At 43.5% G+C, this 15,822-nt stretch overlaps 1 protein-coding gene across 3 annotated transcripts in view; it reads right to left on the bottom strand.

The window, feature by feature from the left end:
• The window catches only part of PPP4R2 (protein phosphatase 4 regulatory subunit 2), a 40,036-nt gene extending 28,952 nt beyond the window's left edge, over positions 1-11,084 (bottom strand). Inside the window, exons 1-2 of one of the 3 annotated variants that reach the window (XM_044452025.1) lie at positions 10,815-11,084; positions 9,944-10,025 (exon numbers count right to left, since the gene is read on the bottom strand). In XM_044452025.1, the coding sequence (XP_044307960.1) occupies positions 9,944-10,025; positions 10,815-10,848 (116 nt within the window). In that variant the 5' untranslated portion in view covers positions 10,849-11,084. Of the gene's footprint in view, positions 1-9,943; positions 10,028-10,814 lie in introns of all 3 variants that reach the window. The other 2 variants (XM_044452026.1, XM_044452027.1) reach the window with 2 other exon arrangements.
• Between the last annotated feature and the right edge of the window lie 4,738 nt (positions 11,085-15,822).

Consider the following 15,822-nt stretch of genomic DNA (forward strand, 5'->3'; position numbering starts at 1 on the left):
CCCTTCTATACACACAGGTTACTGAAATACATGTGTATCTCAAAGTAAAATGAAGGTAAAAGTGACAGCAAGACAGAAGGTGCTTTAACAACCTTATAGGAAAAGTGTTAAGTGGGTATCAGTGCATCATACACAGTTCTTTGGGCTGCTAAAATTAGTGTGTCAACATTTTTCAGTATTTTTTTTTACATTCAAAAATGTAATGGAAATACATGCTATTGTCTTTAACTCTCAAAAGCATTCCAGTAAAGAGTCAACTTGTTATAACCTTTAAATAATATTAATCATCCTTTGAGTTTCCCTCCTCCTTCATGGATCACTGCCTTGTTGTGGCGAAGGGGCTTGCGTAGCTCAATGAAGCTATGAGCTATGCCGTGCAGGGCCACCCAAGACGGACAGGTCATAGCAGAGAGCTCTGACAAACGTGATCCACTGGAGAAGGAAATGGCAACCCACTCCAGTATCGTTGCCATGAAAACCCCATGGACAGTACCAAAAGGCAAAAAGATATGTCGCCAGAAGATGAGCCCCTCAGGTCGGAAGGTGTCCAATATGCTACTGGGGAAGAGCAGAGGGCTAGTACTAGTAGCGCCAGAAAGAATGAAGCAACTGGGTCAAAGCCAAAAGAACACTCAGTTGCAGATGTATCTGGTGGTGAAAGGAGATCTTTCTCTTCAAGAAAATTGGAGACATGAAGGGAGTGTTTCGTGCAAAGATGGGCATGATAAAGGACCAAAATGGCAGGGACCTAACAGAGGCAGAAGAGATCAAGAAGAGGTAGCAAGATTACACAGAAGAACTATACAAGAAAGAGCTTAACGTCCCTGATAACCACGATGGGGTGGTCACTGATCTCGAGTCAGACATCCTGGAATGTGAAGTCAAATGGGCCTTAGGAAGTCTGAGCAACAACAAAGCTAGTGGAGGTGACAGCATTCCAGCTGAGCTATTCAAAATCTTAAAAGACAATGCAGTAAAAGTGCTACAATCAATATGTCAGCAGATTTGGAAAACTCAACAGTGGCCACAGGATTGGAAAAGGTCAGTTTACATTCTGATCCCAAAGAAGGGCAATGCTAAGGAATGTTCAAACTACTGCACCATTGCACTAATTTCACATGCTAGCAAAGTTATACACAAAATCGTACAACCTAGGCTCCAGTAGTATGTGGACCGAGAACTACCAGAAATACAGGCAGGATTTCAAAGAGGGAGAGGAACTAGAGATCAAATTGGCAACATACGCTGGATCATGGAGAAAGCTAGGGAGTTCCAGAAAAACATCTACTTCTGCTTCATTGACTATGCTAAAGCCTTTGATTTTGTGGATCACAACAAACTGTGGCAAGTTCTTAAAGAGATGGGAGTACCAGACCATCTTATTTGTCTCTTGAGAAACTTATATGCGGGTCAAGAAGCAACAGTGAGAACTGGAGACGGAACCACTGATTGGTTCAAAATTGAGAAAGGAGTTCAGCAAGGCTGTCACAGACTCTCAGCCCAACCTACCTCACAAGGTTGTTGTTGTGGGGAAAAGATGGAGGAGGAGATGTAAGCTGCCTTGAGCCCTGTTAGGAAAAAGGCAGGATATAAATCGATAAATAAATATGCAGATGATACCACTCTAATGGCAAAAAGTGAGGAGGAACTAAAGAGCCTCTTGATGTGGGTGAAGGAGGAGAGTGCAAACGCTGGCTTGAAACTCATCATTAAGAAAACTAAGATCATGGCATCCAGTCCTCTCACTTCCTAGCAAATAGATGGGAAAGAAATGGAGGTAGTGACAGATTTTATTTTCCTGGGCTCCAAGATCACCGCAGACGGGGACTGCAGTCAAGAAATTAAAAGACACCTGCTCCTGGGGAGGAAAGCAATGGCAAATCTAGACAGCATACTAAAAAGCAGAGGCACCTCCAACAAAAGTGCGTACAGTCAAGGCGATGGTTTTCCCAGTTACAAGGTATGGCTATGAAAGCTGGACCATAAGGAAGGCTGAGCGCAAAAGGATTGAATTGTGGTGCTGGAGGAGACTCCTGCAAGTCCCTTGGACAGAAAGGCAATCAAACCCGTCAGTCCTAGAGGAGATCAACCCTGACTGCTCTTTAGAAGACCAGATCCTGAAGATGAAACCCAAATACTTTGGTCACCTAATGAGAAGGAAGGACTCCCTGGAGAAGAGCCTAATGCTGGGAACAATAGATGGCAAAAGAAGAAGGGGCAGCAGAGAATGAGGTGGCTAGATGGAGTCCCTGAAGCAGTTGGTGTGAGCTTAAGTGGACTCCGGGGATGGCGGAGGACAGGAAAGCCTGGAGGAATGTTGTCCATGGGGTCACGATGGGTCGGACACGACTTCGCGACTAACAACAACAAAGTTTCCCTCCTCAAATATGTTAAAACAAATACTTGTTCATTGCAACTAAAAGTAAGGTTTGATAACATTCTAAAAGCTTTGTTGCTTATTAAATACATATAAAGTAAACATGCTCAAATACAAGCTACAATTGTTCCTATGCAAATTAACCTAACTTGTATTGGAAACTTTTCTGATTCAAAGTTTCTGGAAAAACCATTACTGCATATTGCACTTAAAACTCATAAATCTCTAAGGTAACCCTCTAGTCAAAAAGTCCATAGTTCAAATATAGCGCAACTTCTGCACCTTTCCTGGAAATTCATGATGTCAATTTAAATGGAACATTCCCCATACCAGTCATCTCCAGCCTCCACAACTAGAACAACCCTTTGGTGTCAGAATGTAAACCACCCCAGCCAGCCAGCCTCACCAAGTTCAGGCATCACAATCACTCATGTCTGGAGAGGGTAATTATGCTAAGTGGGCAGTTTGTGACCATTCCACATGGGGAAGGAAAATAAACTACTAAAGTTTATTTGTTCCCTCTATTATCATGCAAACCCACCCTCCACTTGGCAACTGTGTGTATTACTGCCACCTGCATCTTCCCCTCATTAATCCCTCCTCCTAGGCTCTGCACTTCAGAGATCTGGCTTTTTCTTTGGAGAGCCAAGTTTCTTTCATCTTCACTAAGCGACCTTGAAAGAGGTCACTATTCTCCTATATACCATGAATATGACTTGGCAAAAAAACAGTAACATTTCTTCTAGCGCTTTTCATGTATGAATGATTGGAGGTAATGTACATAGCTGCAATCTGGAGCCATGGTCAAGTCTCAATTTCTTTTCTTAACCCCTCTATAGTGGGTGGAACTTTGACACAAAAATAGGAAAGGAAAACCTTAAACCCCCATTCCCATATTGCTGGGAGCCATACATTCTTCCAGGAAGGTAAATCTATCATGCATATTCACACACCTATGCTGAGAAGAGGAATACTGTTCTTATTTTATCTTGTTATTGATGGTTGTATTTATTGGGTATTTATCACATTGTAAGCCATCCAAAGACAATTGGTACAGATAAAAATATCCTAAATAAATAAATACAATAAACCCCAATAGTGAGAAGCAGCCAAGGTTGTTTTTTTAAAGGGTTGAAGAAAACAAATAAATAAAACCTTCAAGCCCCTCTTCCTAAAAATGTAAGCCCCAATTTATTAATATCAATGTATGTTGTACCACATATACATTATGTATGTATAGTGCTTCTCATGTCAAGAAAGGGTGGGAGGGGAAGACTCTCATCATAGCCATACAGATGGGGTGCTGCAAAGGCCTCTGAGATACATGCTGGGACTGGGCAGAAAACTAATGGGAAACAAACCATGGAATAGTGGTGAGCACCTGCTCATTTGTCAGCAGCAATGCAGCTTAGCAAACCATTAAAAACACACTGTGACTTGTTTTCAATATGGCTTATCATGATGTATGAACAGGCTCATTGTGTCCATAGCAATACTAGTTGCATTGCCAAAGAAGTCAAGAAATGTTTATAATTGAATGGTGTACTCTGCCTCTCCAGGAACTGAGTTTCTTCCACGATTTCAGAAGATGCTCCCCATGGTTCATCCACCCTGTCTAAGCTTTTTAACCTCCCAAAACAGTTTGGAAATGGTAGGTTGTTGTAGGCATTTAGGTACTCTAAGTCTGCAGTACCAGGCAGCTCAAATCCAATTTCCTTTTTCATAAGAACATTAGTTTGCCTGGGATAAAAAAATAACACTTGCAAATTGTGTTTAACACTCTCCCAATCACCTAAATAAAAATTATTTCCAATAGAGCACACAACCTTTTATAATCTGAGAAACTTAGTCTGTCCCCACTGCCTGCTCTATACTTTCAGACCACCAATGGTCCACAAATGACTGATACGGGAAAGAGCAGGAAGGCTTTGATGATGTTAGTAAATTCTGTAGGCCTATTTGGATAATTAAGGGCACAATGCAGTGCATGTTTTAGACAAGAAAAGTTCTACAACTTCCAGCATCCCCTGGTCAACCATGCTTGCTGGGCAATGCTGAGAGGTTTGGGATTTTTTTTTTCTGTCTAAACATGGATAGAATTGCACCCTCAATGAGTCCGCTTTCTATACATAATTTTTTTAAATGCAAAGTATGATGGCTATCTATAAAAGAAACTGATTTAAGACAGTGGTGGGGGAAGTAGTTCACTATATATTTTCACATAAGCTTCCTATACTATTATTAATCTTAGATTTTATTTTGCATTGCTACTTTAGTACTGTTATCACTTATGAACAAATAACTATATTTTCTAATAAACTTCTGCCAGAGTTATCTTCAGAGTTCTCCCTCACAACGACAGTGTATCAAACTTGTCTAACTGCATCAGTAGCTTCAGCAAAGCACTCAATTTGTGAAATTTCTGTGCAAGACGATAAACGTTTATATGAACAAATCAGTCCCAAGCTTTGCTATGCTTCAACTAAGTTTCCAGAACAATCATGCTTCCTCACTGATTAATCCTTGGAAACCAAGAAATGGTTTTATGGCAGGCAATACACATATGCAATGTGATTGCTTAGAGATTCAGTACGTGATAATAATGAGCATCACACAGCATATGCCTGTTCAAATTCAGAATAGAAACTTGTATGTCCTGATCCTGTGAACTTCTACCGAAGCATCTAACTCACACTGCAGTGGCAATTCTTTGCCTAATTCTTAGCACTCTTCTACACATAAGTACCTTCCATACAGAATTCTGAATGGCATGGCCCAGACACAGTTTTATCACCTTAGTTATACTTAGGTAGCTGAAAGTTCTAATACGAAGATCTTCCTCTTGTACCCACACAGCCCTCTTCCATAGCTATACATACAAGGTCACTTGTAGGCACTTGGAGAACCAAATCTAGAGAATAACTAAAGATTAGAGAACATACACCACAACCCAGTTTACAAGTAACAACAACCTATGGCTATCACATGCTTCCCCGCAGCATATTAAGTTCCCATTTATTTGGTGCACTTCTGAAAGCTACACTCTGGTTGTAGCTACACTCAGAGAAACGACCCTGAGTTTTAATCCCTGTTCTTGTGTGTGGTTTGTTTTAAATCAGGTTTATTTCTCTAAGTGGGTGGAAGGCAGCAAGCTCATTTGCATGTAGCCTTGACCAATTGGTTACCCCATTACCCCATGGTTGGTCCTTATGTCCAAACTGGGTTACACAGAAAGAGAGCAAGGAGTTCCTTTCTGCAAGAGCTGTAAGCAGCTCAGTTACACTTGCCACAGAAAGAACAGAGTGGTCCTATGCTACACAGCCATAGCACATTTATAACGTCCAGCTATCCAACAAACGTTTTACCAAAAAAAAAAAAAAACCATGTATTGGACCATGAAATGTATAAACTAGACAGAATAAATTTGCAACCTGAAGCACACTTCCATTATACCTTCAGGTAACTATGAGGACTCAGTATTTTCTCTTATTTTTCATACTGATGCAAACTAAGAGAACTGTCCACCATGATTGTTCATGCTACTTGCTCATGCCAGTAAAATAGTTTTAAAAGCAATGTACATAAAAAATATGTCATCTTTCTAAAGAAAAGTGGAGGATGTGAAATATGGAACAACAATCTAACTATTAGCTCAGCTGACTGCATGACTAAACAGATTATCTGCTGCTGACTTCTATTTTCTAAATAATTTTACTTTACTGTCCATTTCAGGGTAAAAGGTTTGCATGACATAATGAGCCATTGTAGGTGAGAAGGCTGAGTGGGATGTTATGTGGTGTGCCCCCAGACTAATTCTCACAGGGTGCTTGTTCATGGGCAGTAAGGCGCACCAATAACCCATGGCTTGCTGTTGGACCTACAATAACTTGTCATACTGTATGGAACCAGGTGACAGACCTTATTGTCGGTTGAGAAAACTGGGTAGTGAGGCACTTAGTACAAGTGACTAAAATTGCTCTTACCAAACTACCCTGGTCCACCACCAGTGTCATCTGCTTATCAATGCCCTGGCAGAGTAGAACAATCAGCACTGACTCAGCCCCACTCATTGTGATTGTGAGCCCTTTTACATTGTCATGGTTTTTCTCCCCCCACCCCCCATTCAGAGATCACTTCAGAGAACACAGCACATTCCAGCTGTCACTGGTTTGTCTCCCCTTTTTGAGGGGCTGTACCCCAAATGTGTGCATTTTTTAATTATCTCTACTTGCATATTTTTGCAGATGCAAAATGGCACATCTAGGCAAAGCAATGCCTGAGGAGTTACCTGCTCTCAGAGAGCAGCAGGCACCAACCCAGAGAGACTGCTGACAAGAGAATCCAAAGCCATTAGTGATCTTTGCTCGTGAAAACATGGGGAGGGGTTGACATTTGTGAGGTCACACTCATATTTTACCCTACTACATGAATGTCATCCTGAGTAAAGGACAGGGTAAAAATACTTTAAATAAATAATAAATAACATGTCCCTCTCGGGGGGAAACCATGGAGAACCCTGTAAAACAAAAACCCTTTAAAAGAAGCAGAGTTCTGACAGCTAGCTATCAAAACTCCATGCCCCTATAAAAGGTGGTAGCTTTTTTTTCCTTTCCCACTCACCCAGTCTTTGGAAAGAGTGGAAAAGCAAAAAGAACCTGAGTGGTTCCTGGCCACCCTTTTTCAAGAACAAAGATCACTTGTTGCTTTGGCTTGCCTTCTGACAGCTTCTGGCAGCCTCCCCAGGTCAGCACCCATGAGGGGTGTCTGCCGCAATTTTGCAGCAGGCAGCCCTCAGGATATTGGCCAGGTGCAGCACACTGTAGTCTGTGGAAGTGTGCACTTGTGTAATTAAATCCACATACACACACAACTTGTGTATATTTGTGGTACAAAACAAGTGGCAGTGATGACCGGGGATAGCTCCTCTCATGTGCTGCTTGGATGCTTTGAAAGAGCTGTTACTAGCTGTTAAAATCAGAGGTCTAAAAAGCAATCTCCAAAAGAAAGAAACACGGGTTTTTTGTTTTGTTTTTTATTTGAGGGGGGAGACACCCAGAAAAAAAGAAAAACCATGGCAAAAGGACAGTGTGACCAAAACAGCTCACAACTGTTGAGGAGAACAAACAAGATGGGTTCTACCATGGTGATACCCTGTGATACCCATAGGAGGACTGAGGGGGAAGGACGGAATGACAACCTATGGTAAGCCTGATCATCTGTCAGGAACACCATGGGGTATTTCATGAATAATCCTGCCTGCAGAACTTCACGGAGTGGGCTGTCATGACATGAAGACTCATCCAATGTATAACATGCGCCAAATGTTTTGAAGATTCAATGCTCAAATTCTCTATTGTCTTTTCAGAAAATTGCTAGGTGTTCCTTAAAGTAAAATAGTTACCATTTAATTGGAGAAATGTTCAAATCAATTTACATAAAACCTATAGGCATTCTGAAAGTGTTTGTGTAATGTCACTTATTATGGCTTTTAACTGAAAACATTAATACTTGTTTAAAAGGCACTTACAAATAATCCTGAAAATATGTCCCTGATACTTTACCCTGAATATAACAGAGTTACCAAAAATTTAAGACACCGTGGGCAATACACAGTGATGTTCATGGACCCATCATCCACAGGATACTAGCACTTCCAAAAGCAACTGCAAACAGCCTGAAATTCATTTCTGGAATAGGGTAGCTCAGCGGACCCCACAGGAAAGGAGCTTCCCTGACCTGTTCTGTTCAAGAAACAAGCAATTTTTAGTAAGCATTAACATTGTGATTTAAAATGTTTGGCTCAGTCCTGGTAATCACCTAGGAAGTGCTAACTTCCTGTTGTGCCAGGCAGGCACAACATAATTAGCAGTGGTGTCAGATACTGCCATAGCTAGGTGCTTTCAAAACCAGTAACTCTGAAAATCAATAATGGTGCTAAATGAAAACATCAGCAAAAAAGTTTTCTGCTAGCATAAAAGGGAAGATATGATCCAGGCTACAAAAAACTATGTCCCATTTCATCCAGCAGAATAACCCTGAATTCTGAGCTATTTTAAGTGTGCCAGTGTGCTGGTGCAAATGAGAGAAGTCAGTCAACCCAGGGATACTCTGTTTCCAGGTTATTTCTCATGATATGCATACCAGAAACTCTGGTCTCTCTGCCTCAGCAAACCAGAGTTCCTGATCCTCATATCATGACAAACAACTCTTGAGTTGTTCAGTTGTTCCCGCTACACATCAACATACTTCACAAAACCCAGTTTAAAAAAAGTCTGAGTTATTTTAAGATGTGAACAAGGACAATGTCAAAAAGTAAATCTACAAAACAAAAATACAGAAGCTATTTTAACAATTGTTACATTTTATCACACAATTATTGGTCCTGGGCCCTACATTTTAAGCTCTGTTATGCAAATATGAACAAACTTTGAAATATTTCTGGACTGGTGCAACCTACAAACGGTTAATTTAGAATTGTTTTGTGTGATTTAGGTTCTATATATAAATACACAAACACAATATGAAAAGTCATGAGCAACATTTGTCTTATTTTGCTGACCATCTTGGCACAAAGAGCAGAAATTGTTTTCACCTAAAACCAGAGTCACACAGTAAAAGAAAGTTGTCTTTTGTAAGCTAGAGGGAAGCTCTGAAAGATCAACACTCACTTGAAATAAACATTCCTTGCTGTAGCATGGAACAGACTGGAAGCAAGAAAATGAACACTAACAAACAGTACACACTGGAGTTCTTTCCCCTTTCTGCTAGTCAGTAAGCCAATAAGGAAGCTGGAACAGAACTAAAGATTATTCCAGAAAAGAAAATTAGTCAAGTAAAAATCAAATATATGAACAAGTGTGTTCAATAAAGTGCACTCCATTGCAGCCTTAGGAAACAGCTGCAGCTCAGCATCTAAGAGCAGAGTTTGTAAGCAAAAGCTCCCAAGCGCAATCCTTGACATCTTTAGGCAGGCCTTGGAGATTCCCGTCTGAAACACTGGAAAACCACTGCCACTTTTTTTATACTACCCCTGTCCAACACTATCTTTTCTCAGTTGTTCCTATGACATTGGTTTATAAATTGTAAGCCTCTAAAAGAAGGCCCTGACTTCTTTACCTATTAATAACATCAGTCCACCTTTTCACACAAGCAGCAAAATGTAGAAATAGCCTGACTCAATCTCTGTAGCTTAAGTCATAGCTCCACAATGCACAATGTACCTCCAGTTTTTGCTTATGAAAGCAAGGAACTGAAATGTATAAAGCCCAAAGACAGAGAATCTAGCTTAGTGTATTCAGTAGGATCTATTACACCTGACAAGTAACTCTAGCAAGAATCCCAGGCATTTAGATACTTCTCAATCTTTGCTGAGTAAGTGCAGCGACTGTTCCACCTGAAAGAAAGTTGCCTGAACACAAGATCTTGAGAAATAAACAACTGCAGAGTTCATAATTTGGAATTATATAGAATTGTAACTGATTTAGTACTACAACAGTTAAAAAGCATTTGGTTGCTAACTTTCTTTCTGACACAGGAAAATGCTACCAGTCAATTAAAATCACTCACATTGTTTCTCCAGTCTTGGCAACATGACAAAGAAACTGATCCAGTATTGGACACACTTCCTTCTTCCCCCTCTTTTCAAAATCTGTGAAGAGGACAGAAGAAAGAGGGGAGTAGTTATTTTAAGCACACCTTGCTTGCTAAGTACCATCTCACCCTCCTGCTACCCCATATGTGAGATAAAGCACACATATACCAAACACAAGCCTCCAAAGGGCAGCAAATACATGTGAGTAGGTGGGAAGACACTTTTCAACTTCTTTAAACCTAATTTCTAATCCTGGGCCACCTGCTTTAGGCAGGGCAGCCACATGAAGCATAGGCAAAGCAATCCAGTGATTTGTTAGTTGTGGACACAGGACAGATATGGAAGTAAAAGGTAACAGGAAATAGAAAAAGAAGTGGAAGGAAATGGGGATTACAGGGGAACACAGACATAAAACACGGGCAAAGTGCAGATAATGTACCAAAAGCCTTTAAGGAACGAGTGGACAAGTAAGATGAAAGTGAAGGGAAGCCTCTGGCATGTGGGTCATATTAGGGTTCCTATATTAATAGCCCTTCCACAGATACTTCCAAGCACAGCATCGAATAAGGCCCACGGTAACAGAACTGCTCAGACTCTGGCGGGACTCTGGGGGTGCGGAGAGGGATGGGTTTCCCTCATCCCGGCTTTTCTCCCTCCCCACCACCTCAGGGAGACCGAAAAGTATCTTTCCTTCCCACGGGGATCTCTGCAGGACCTTCCGGGGCTCCCCCAAGAGCAAGGGCCAGGCCTCGCCGCCTCCTCCCCGAGGCCAGCGGCCCGCCCCTCTCCCCGCTCCCCCGTGACCTCAGGATAACCCCCTCCCGCCGAAGCCCCCAGAGCCTCCACCTTTCAGTGCCTCCTGCAGTCTCTCGACATCCATGATCCGCCGCTGCCTCTTCTTGTTCCCCTTCTCCTCCTCCTCCTCCTCCTCCTCCTGCCCTGCCCCCCGGGCCCTCTCAGGAAACAGGCAACCAGCAGCCGCTCAGCGACGAGGGTTCCGCTTCCACCACACAAACAGAGAGGAGGGAGAAACACAGAATCCCCGGCGGCCGGGCTCAGCAAGCTTCCAACATGGCGCCCAAGCCGTCGCGTGCGCGCCCCCGGCACCCTCTCGCAAGCACACCGAAACAGGCCTCTCCTCTTCCCGCCGGCGCGGGGACGCGCTCTCGGAGGAGGGGTGAAAGGGGAGGGCGGGGCCGCGGGCGATGACGTCACCGCCCAGTCGCGAACGGCCGCGGCGAGAGCGTGAGTCGCAATGGAAGCGGAGCGGCGCGGCGTCGGGATTGGGCGAAAGGCGCTTTCTCGCGGCTCGTGACGGCCGGGCTGCCCGCCCCCTCCCGCCCGGGGTGACGTCACTCACGTCACATTTTGATTGCAGGCTTCTCTCTTCCCTGGCTCGCGCTTCGTGTTGAAACTAGCGGGGTCGTCCGTGTGAGACGGACAGAGGCGGAAATGGGAGTTGCGGCGTCTCCGTATTTACACGTGCGCGCAAGAGCGCTTCTAGCACCCATCCGGCGGGGGCTGAGCGCCCTGCAGCCTTCAGCCTCGTCACCTCCCTTGCTGGCTCCCCCTTGACCTGTCACGATGCAAGTGCCTTCCTTTCCCAGAGAGAAGCTGAGGGTCTCCGGGAGGCCCCCCCTGCAACATCCCTCCAGAGAGCATCTATAATCAATAAAATAACATGGCAATGATACTCTCTTTACAGTGTCCTGTGAGGCGTTCGAGTTTCTGGGACAGCAATCAACCAATCGATGTGCGCAACTGAAACGGGACTGCGAGCGAGGGTCACCGAAAATGAGGTTTTTATCTGCTGGACGGCACTAAGATTATTTTGCGAATCCTGGTAAGATGGGAAATTTGAACACTCTCAGTTTGCTCACTGTATATGAAGGTTCCTGACTGACAGTAGATTCCAGGGACTGCTACCTCCCCAAATGGATCCATGAGGATGAAGCCACTGTCAAGCTGGGTGGCTGCAAGGAGAAAAGGCAGAAAATGAGAATGAATCCAGTAGAGCAGGGAGAAGACGAATAAAGCAGCTTGTAGAAAGGGAAATGTTTGCCCTCAAAAGCACAGCCCATTGCTAATGTGTTCTCCAAACTGTTACTGTTATATCAGTTCTTCCTTTCTTTCTTTCTCAAAGCACTCAAGGTGGTTCACAAGGTACTCCCCATCTCCATTTCATCTTCACAACAATACCCCTGTAAAGTAGGTTAGGTGGAGAGTTTGTGTCGATCCTAAATCAGCCAGTGACTTTCACAGCAGACGCAAAAGCCCTGCAGTCTAAGCATCACACCACACAGGCTCTTTCGTCTTTGGTCTGCTCTAGACCTTTCTTCCACCAAACACAGAGCTGGCCCTTTCCCTGTGTGAGATCACTTTTCCTCCTCCTCAGCTTGACCTGTTTGTCACATTCTTGTGGGCACATTCATTGTCTATTCAGCAGCACAAGTTGTGGCACAAGGCACTATTTATTTCATTCCCAGCTATGATGATCTCTGGGACCTCCTCTTTAAAAAAGGACTAGTTGGGAGATCAGAGGAAGAAGAGAGCATAACTGATGTCCACACCCAGCTCCAGATGTTGCTATTGGTTGCCCATTGGTTGTGCAGCCAATCATATTCACTGTTTAGAGCGCACAAACACTAGATCTCTAAGTGAAAATGAGTGAACAAAATAGCCAACATTTGCCACTGTCGGAAGTACATACCATACTTTTAATCTTAGAATATTTTAGAGCAGGGGTATGCCACCAGCGTTCTAGAAAAATGTGGAATCCTAATTAGCATAATCCTAATAAAATGTGGAATACTTGAGAGTGTGATGCTAATGAGCAACTTTTAAACAAATGTAATAACATAAATAACACATCGGGGGCAGTTTAAGAAAAAGTTTCACCAGGTCATTACCAGTCCTTCAGCCAAACTACCCATGATGGTGTGATCCATACCTGGATCTATCCTCTCTTTAAATGTCTGTAGGAAAAAAACCTCTCCAAGAATCACAAGCAGCCCTGATTTATATTTAGACCACAACATTGGATGAAAGGCAGGTGTAACTTCTCTCCCCCCCCCCGCTCCCCCTCCCGGCCTCATGCACACTCACACACACAGGAACACTTTTCCCAGTGAAGATCCCACTTCCAGCTGCTCTTTCTCAGGAGTGCCCACATTTTCCTTTCAGCATGGGGCTTTTCAACCCAGCAGTGATGCAAGGCAAATGCTTGCTTGGCATGCCGCTTGGATCTGTGGCTGCTTTATTTGTTTATTTATTTGGGTATTTTTATCCTGCTCAATTACACTGGGGGTCCCTGGACGACTTACAAATCAACATCCAATAAATACATATAGACCCAAATAATCCAGAATAATCCATGACTGAGCATAAAACATAGTTAAAATATTTAAACATTAAAATTACGGGAAAATAAAAAGGTCTTGACCTGGTACCAAAAAGCATATAACATCGGCGCCAGGCAGACCTCTCTGGGGAGTGCATTCCATAGCCAGGGGGCCACCACAGAGAAGGCCCTCCTCCAAGTATATTCTCTCCTAACCTCTTTAAAGGAGGGTTCCCAGAGGAGGGCTTCTGCTGCAGATCTTAAGGAGTGGGAGAGCATGTAGGGAAAAAGATGTTCCTTTAGGTATCCTGGTCCCAAGCTGTTTAGGGCTTTATAGGTTAATACCAGCACCTTAAATTGGGCCCGGGCTTCAGTGAGAAGCCAGTGAAGCTGATTGAGGACTGGCGTTATACGAGAATAATGACCAGCCCCCAACAGCAATCTGGTGGCTCTGTTCTGAACCAATTGAAGTACTGAATTTCCTTAAAGTTACAAATATTTAAGGAAGTGAAACTTCCAAACATCACCATCATCTTATTTAATTTGGCCCATAGAATAAAATATGACAACAATGCCAAATCAGGGGTGAGGGTGAAATAAGTTACCAGTTGCAACTTACCTATTGAGATAAACTTTCTTATTCAGTTTTTCATTCCTGATGCAGAAGACCTCTTTGGCAGAGAACATTGACTGGAGTAATAAAGGTTACATAAGCAAAAACTGAGACCTTACCCAACTCTGTACTTTCCAATGTCTGGCTCTAGCATAACAACACAGTTCTATATTCCTTATTTCAGTAATGGCGTCTTTCTTTCTTTCTTTTTTATAAAGGCCAGCTGTGATACTGTGTAGGTTACATGCTCTTGATCTGTTGAAAGCCCATATTAAGCATTTTGATCTATTTTCCTAAGGCCATTTCAGCATTTAGCATCTGCAAGAATAACGAATTAAATTATTCAAAGCAGAAAATCTTCAACTGAAGTACTTTGTTCAGATTTGGGATCTTGTTTTCACTACACCATTTCACTGTAAGGCAGAAAGGTTCATTTTACAACTAACCTTTGTTTTAAACAGAGGAATTAGGACTGTAAGCTTTAATCATAAGAGCTGCAAAATATAAGAGTTGCACAGAGCCTTAATTTCTGTTGGTCACATCATATGGGGGATAAGATCAAAATGTAAAACGTCGAGTCACAACAAATAGACCCAGAGATCAGTGGCTTCTCCCCACCTCTCTCTTTCCATTGACTAGAAATAGTAATTTCACCAAAAGCTGATTCTGTTCTCAGGATGTGCTGCCAGAGGGCCTTGTAAGATTTTGTGGAAACCCTGCAGTGCTGTGGGTACTCGAAATATGGTACCATTCCACTCATGGGAAAGTAGGGCTCTTCAGAAATGATATCATTTCACTACCATCTCCAAAGGGGAATTTTAAAATTGGCTGATCTGCTGCCCCTAGGGTGACTGAAGTGACTTGCTCACACATGTACGTAACTCTTCCTTTCAAGAGTTCCATCCCAAATGATGATGTTTTTTAATTTATTATATTTATACCCCACTTTTTCCTGCAAGGAATCCAAAGCAGCATAACATCCATCCTCCTCCTGCTCTACTCCATTTTATTCTCATAATCTTCCTGTCAGGCCAGCTAGGCTGAGTCAGCAACTGGCCCAAAGTTACCAAGGGAGTTTCATGGCTTACGGTGGACTAGAACTTAAGAGCTCCCAAGTTCAAGGGCAACACTCTAACCACTGCACCACACCACACTTGACTGCACCACACACCTTTTTTCTTTATTTCTAGGGAGCAGGAGAGAGGACTCCCTTCCCAGTTCCTCCTACAGTCAGGTTGAGGGTGGGATGTGGGTGGGCAGGGAGCCTGACAGAAGCGCACCTGTGGTTTTTCCTTTCTCGGTGGTGCTGGATAATAAGAAGGACTCCACTGGACATGATGGAAAACCTGTCACAAGAACAGCTGTTTTTCCTGTTCATCCCCCTTTGTAACCTGATCCTGTCCTCTCTCCTTCTCTGCCTCCTTCCTCTTCCTCTTCGCAACATGCAGCACCTGCTGTTCCAGGTAACCATATTCCGTGCCTTTGTTTGTCACACCACCCAGATTTTGGGGTTGCTGGTAGTGGGACGATGCTAGGTGGCCTCGCCTGACATCAGGTATGCAAGCACTAATCAGATGAGTCGATCTGAACCTCTGAACAGGCTCTAGTCTGCATTATTCGTGGCTTTGAGCCTTCCTGGAGGGAAATGGAAGGGCGTGTCCGGAGAGGGCACCTGCAGCGCACCTGCGCACGGGCCCAGACGGCAGGGGAGCTCTGTTGGAGCTAAAGCCCCAAGCCTGGCAGCAGCTGTGCTGCACCCTCGAGTAACTTGCTCTGCTGGAGGGGGAGTATTTGGGGTCTGTAAACAGGCTAGGCAGGGGGAGGGATTGTCTCTTCTGCACACAGCACAGGGCCGATTCAGACACCAACAAGAAAGGCATTCCTCAATAAAGAGACAATAT

The sequence above is a fragment of the Varanus komodoensis genome, unplaced genomic scaffold (assembly GCF_004798865.1).
Source record: "Varanus komodoensis strain SLA01 unplaced genomic scaffold, ASM479886v1 scaffold6_4, whole genome shotgun sequence".
Classification (NCBI taxonomy): Eukaryota; Metazoa; Chordata; class Lepidosauria; order Squamata; family Varanidae; genus Varanus; species Varanus komodoensis.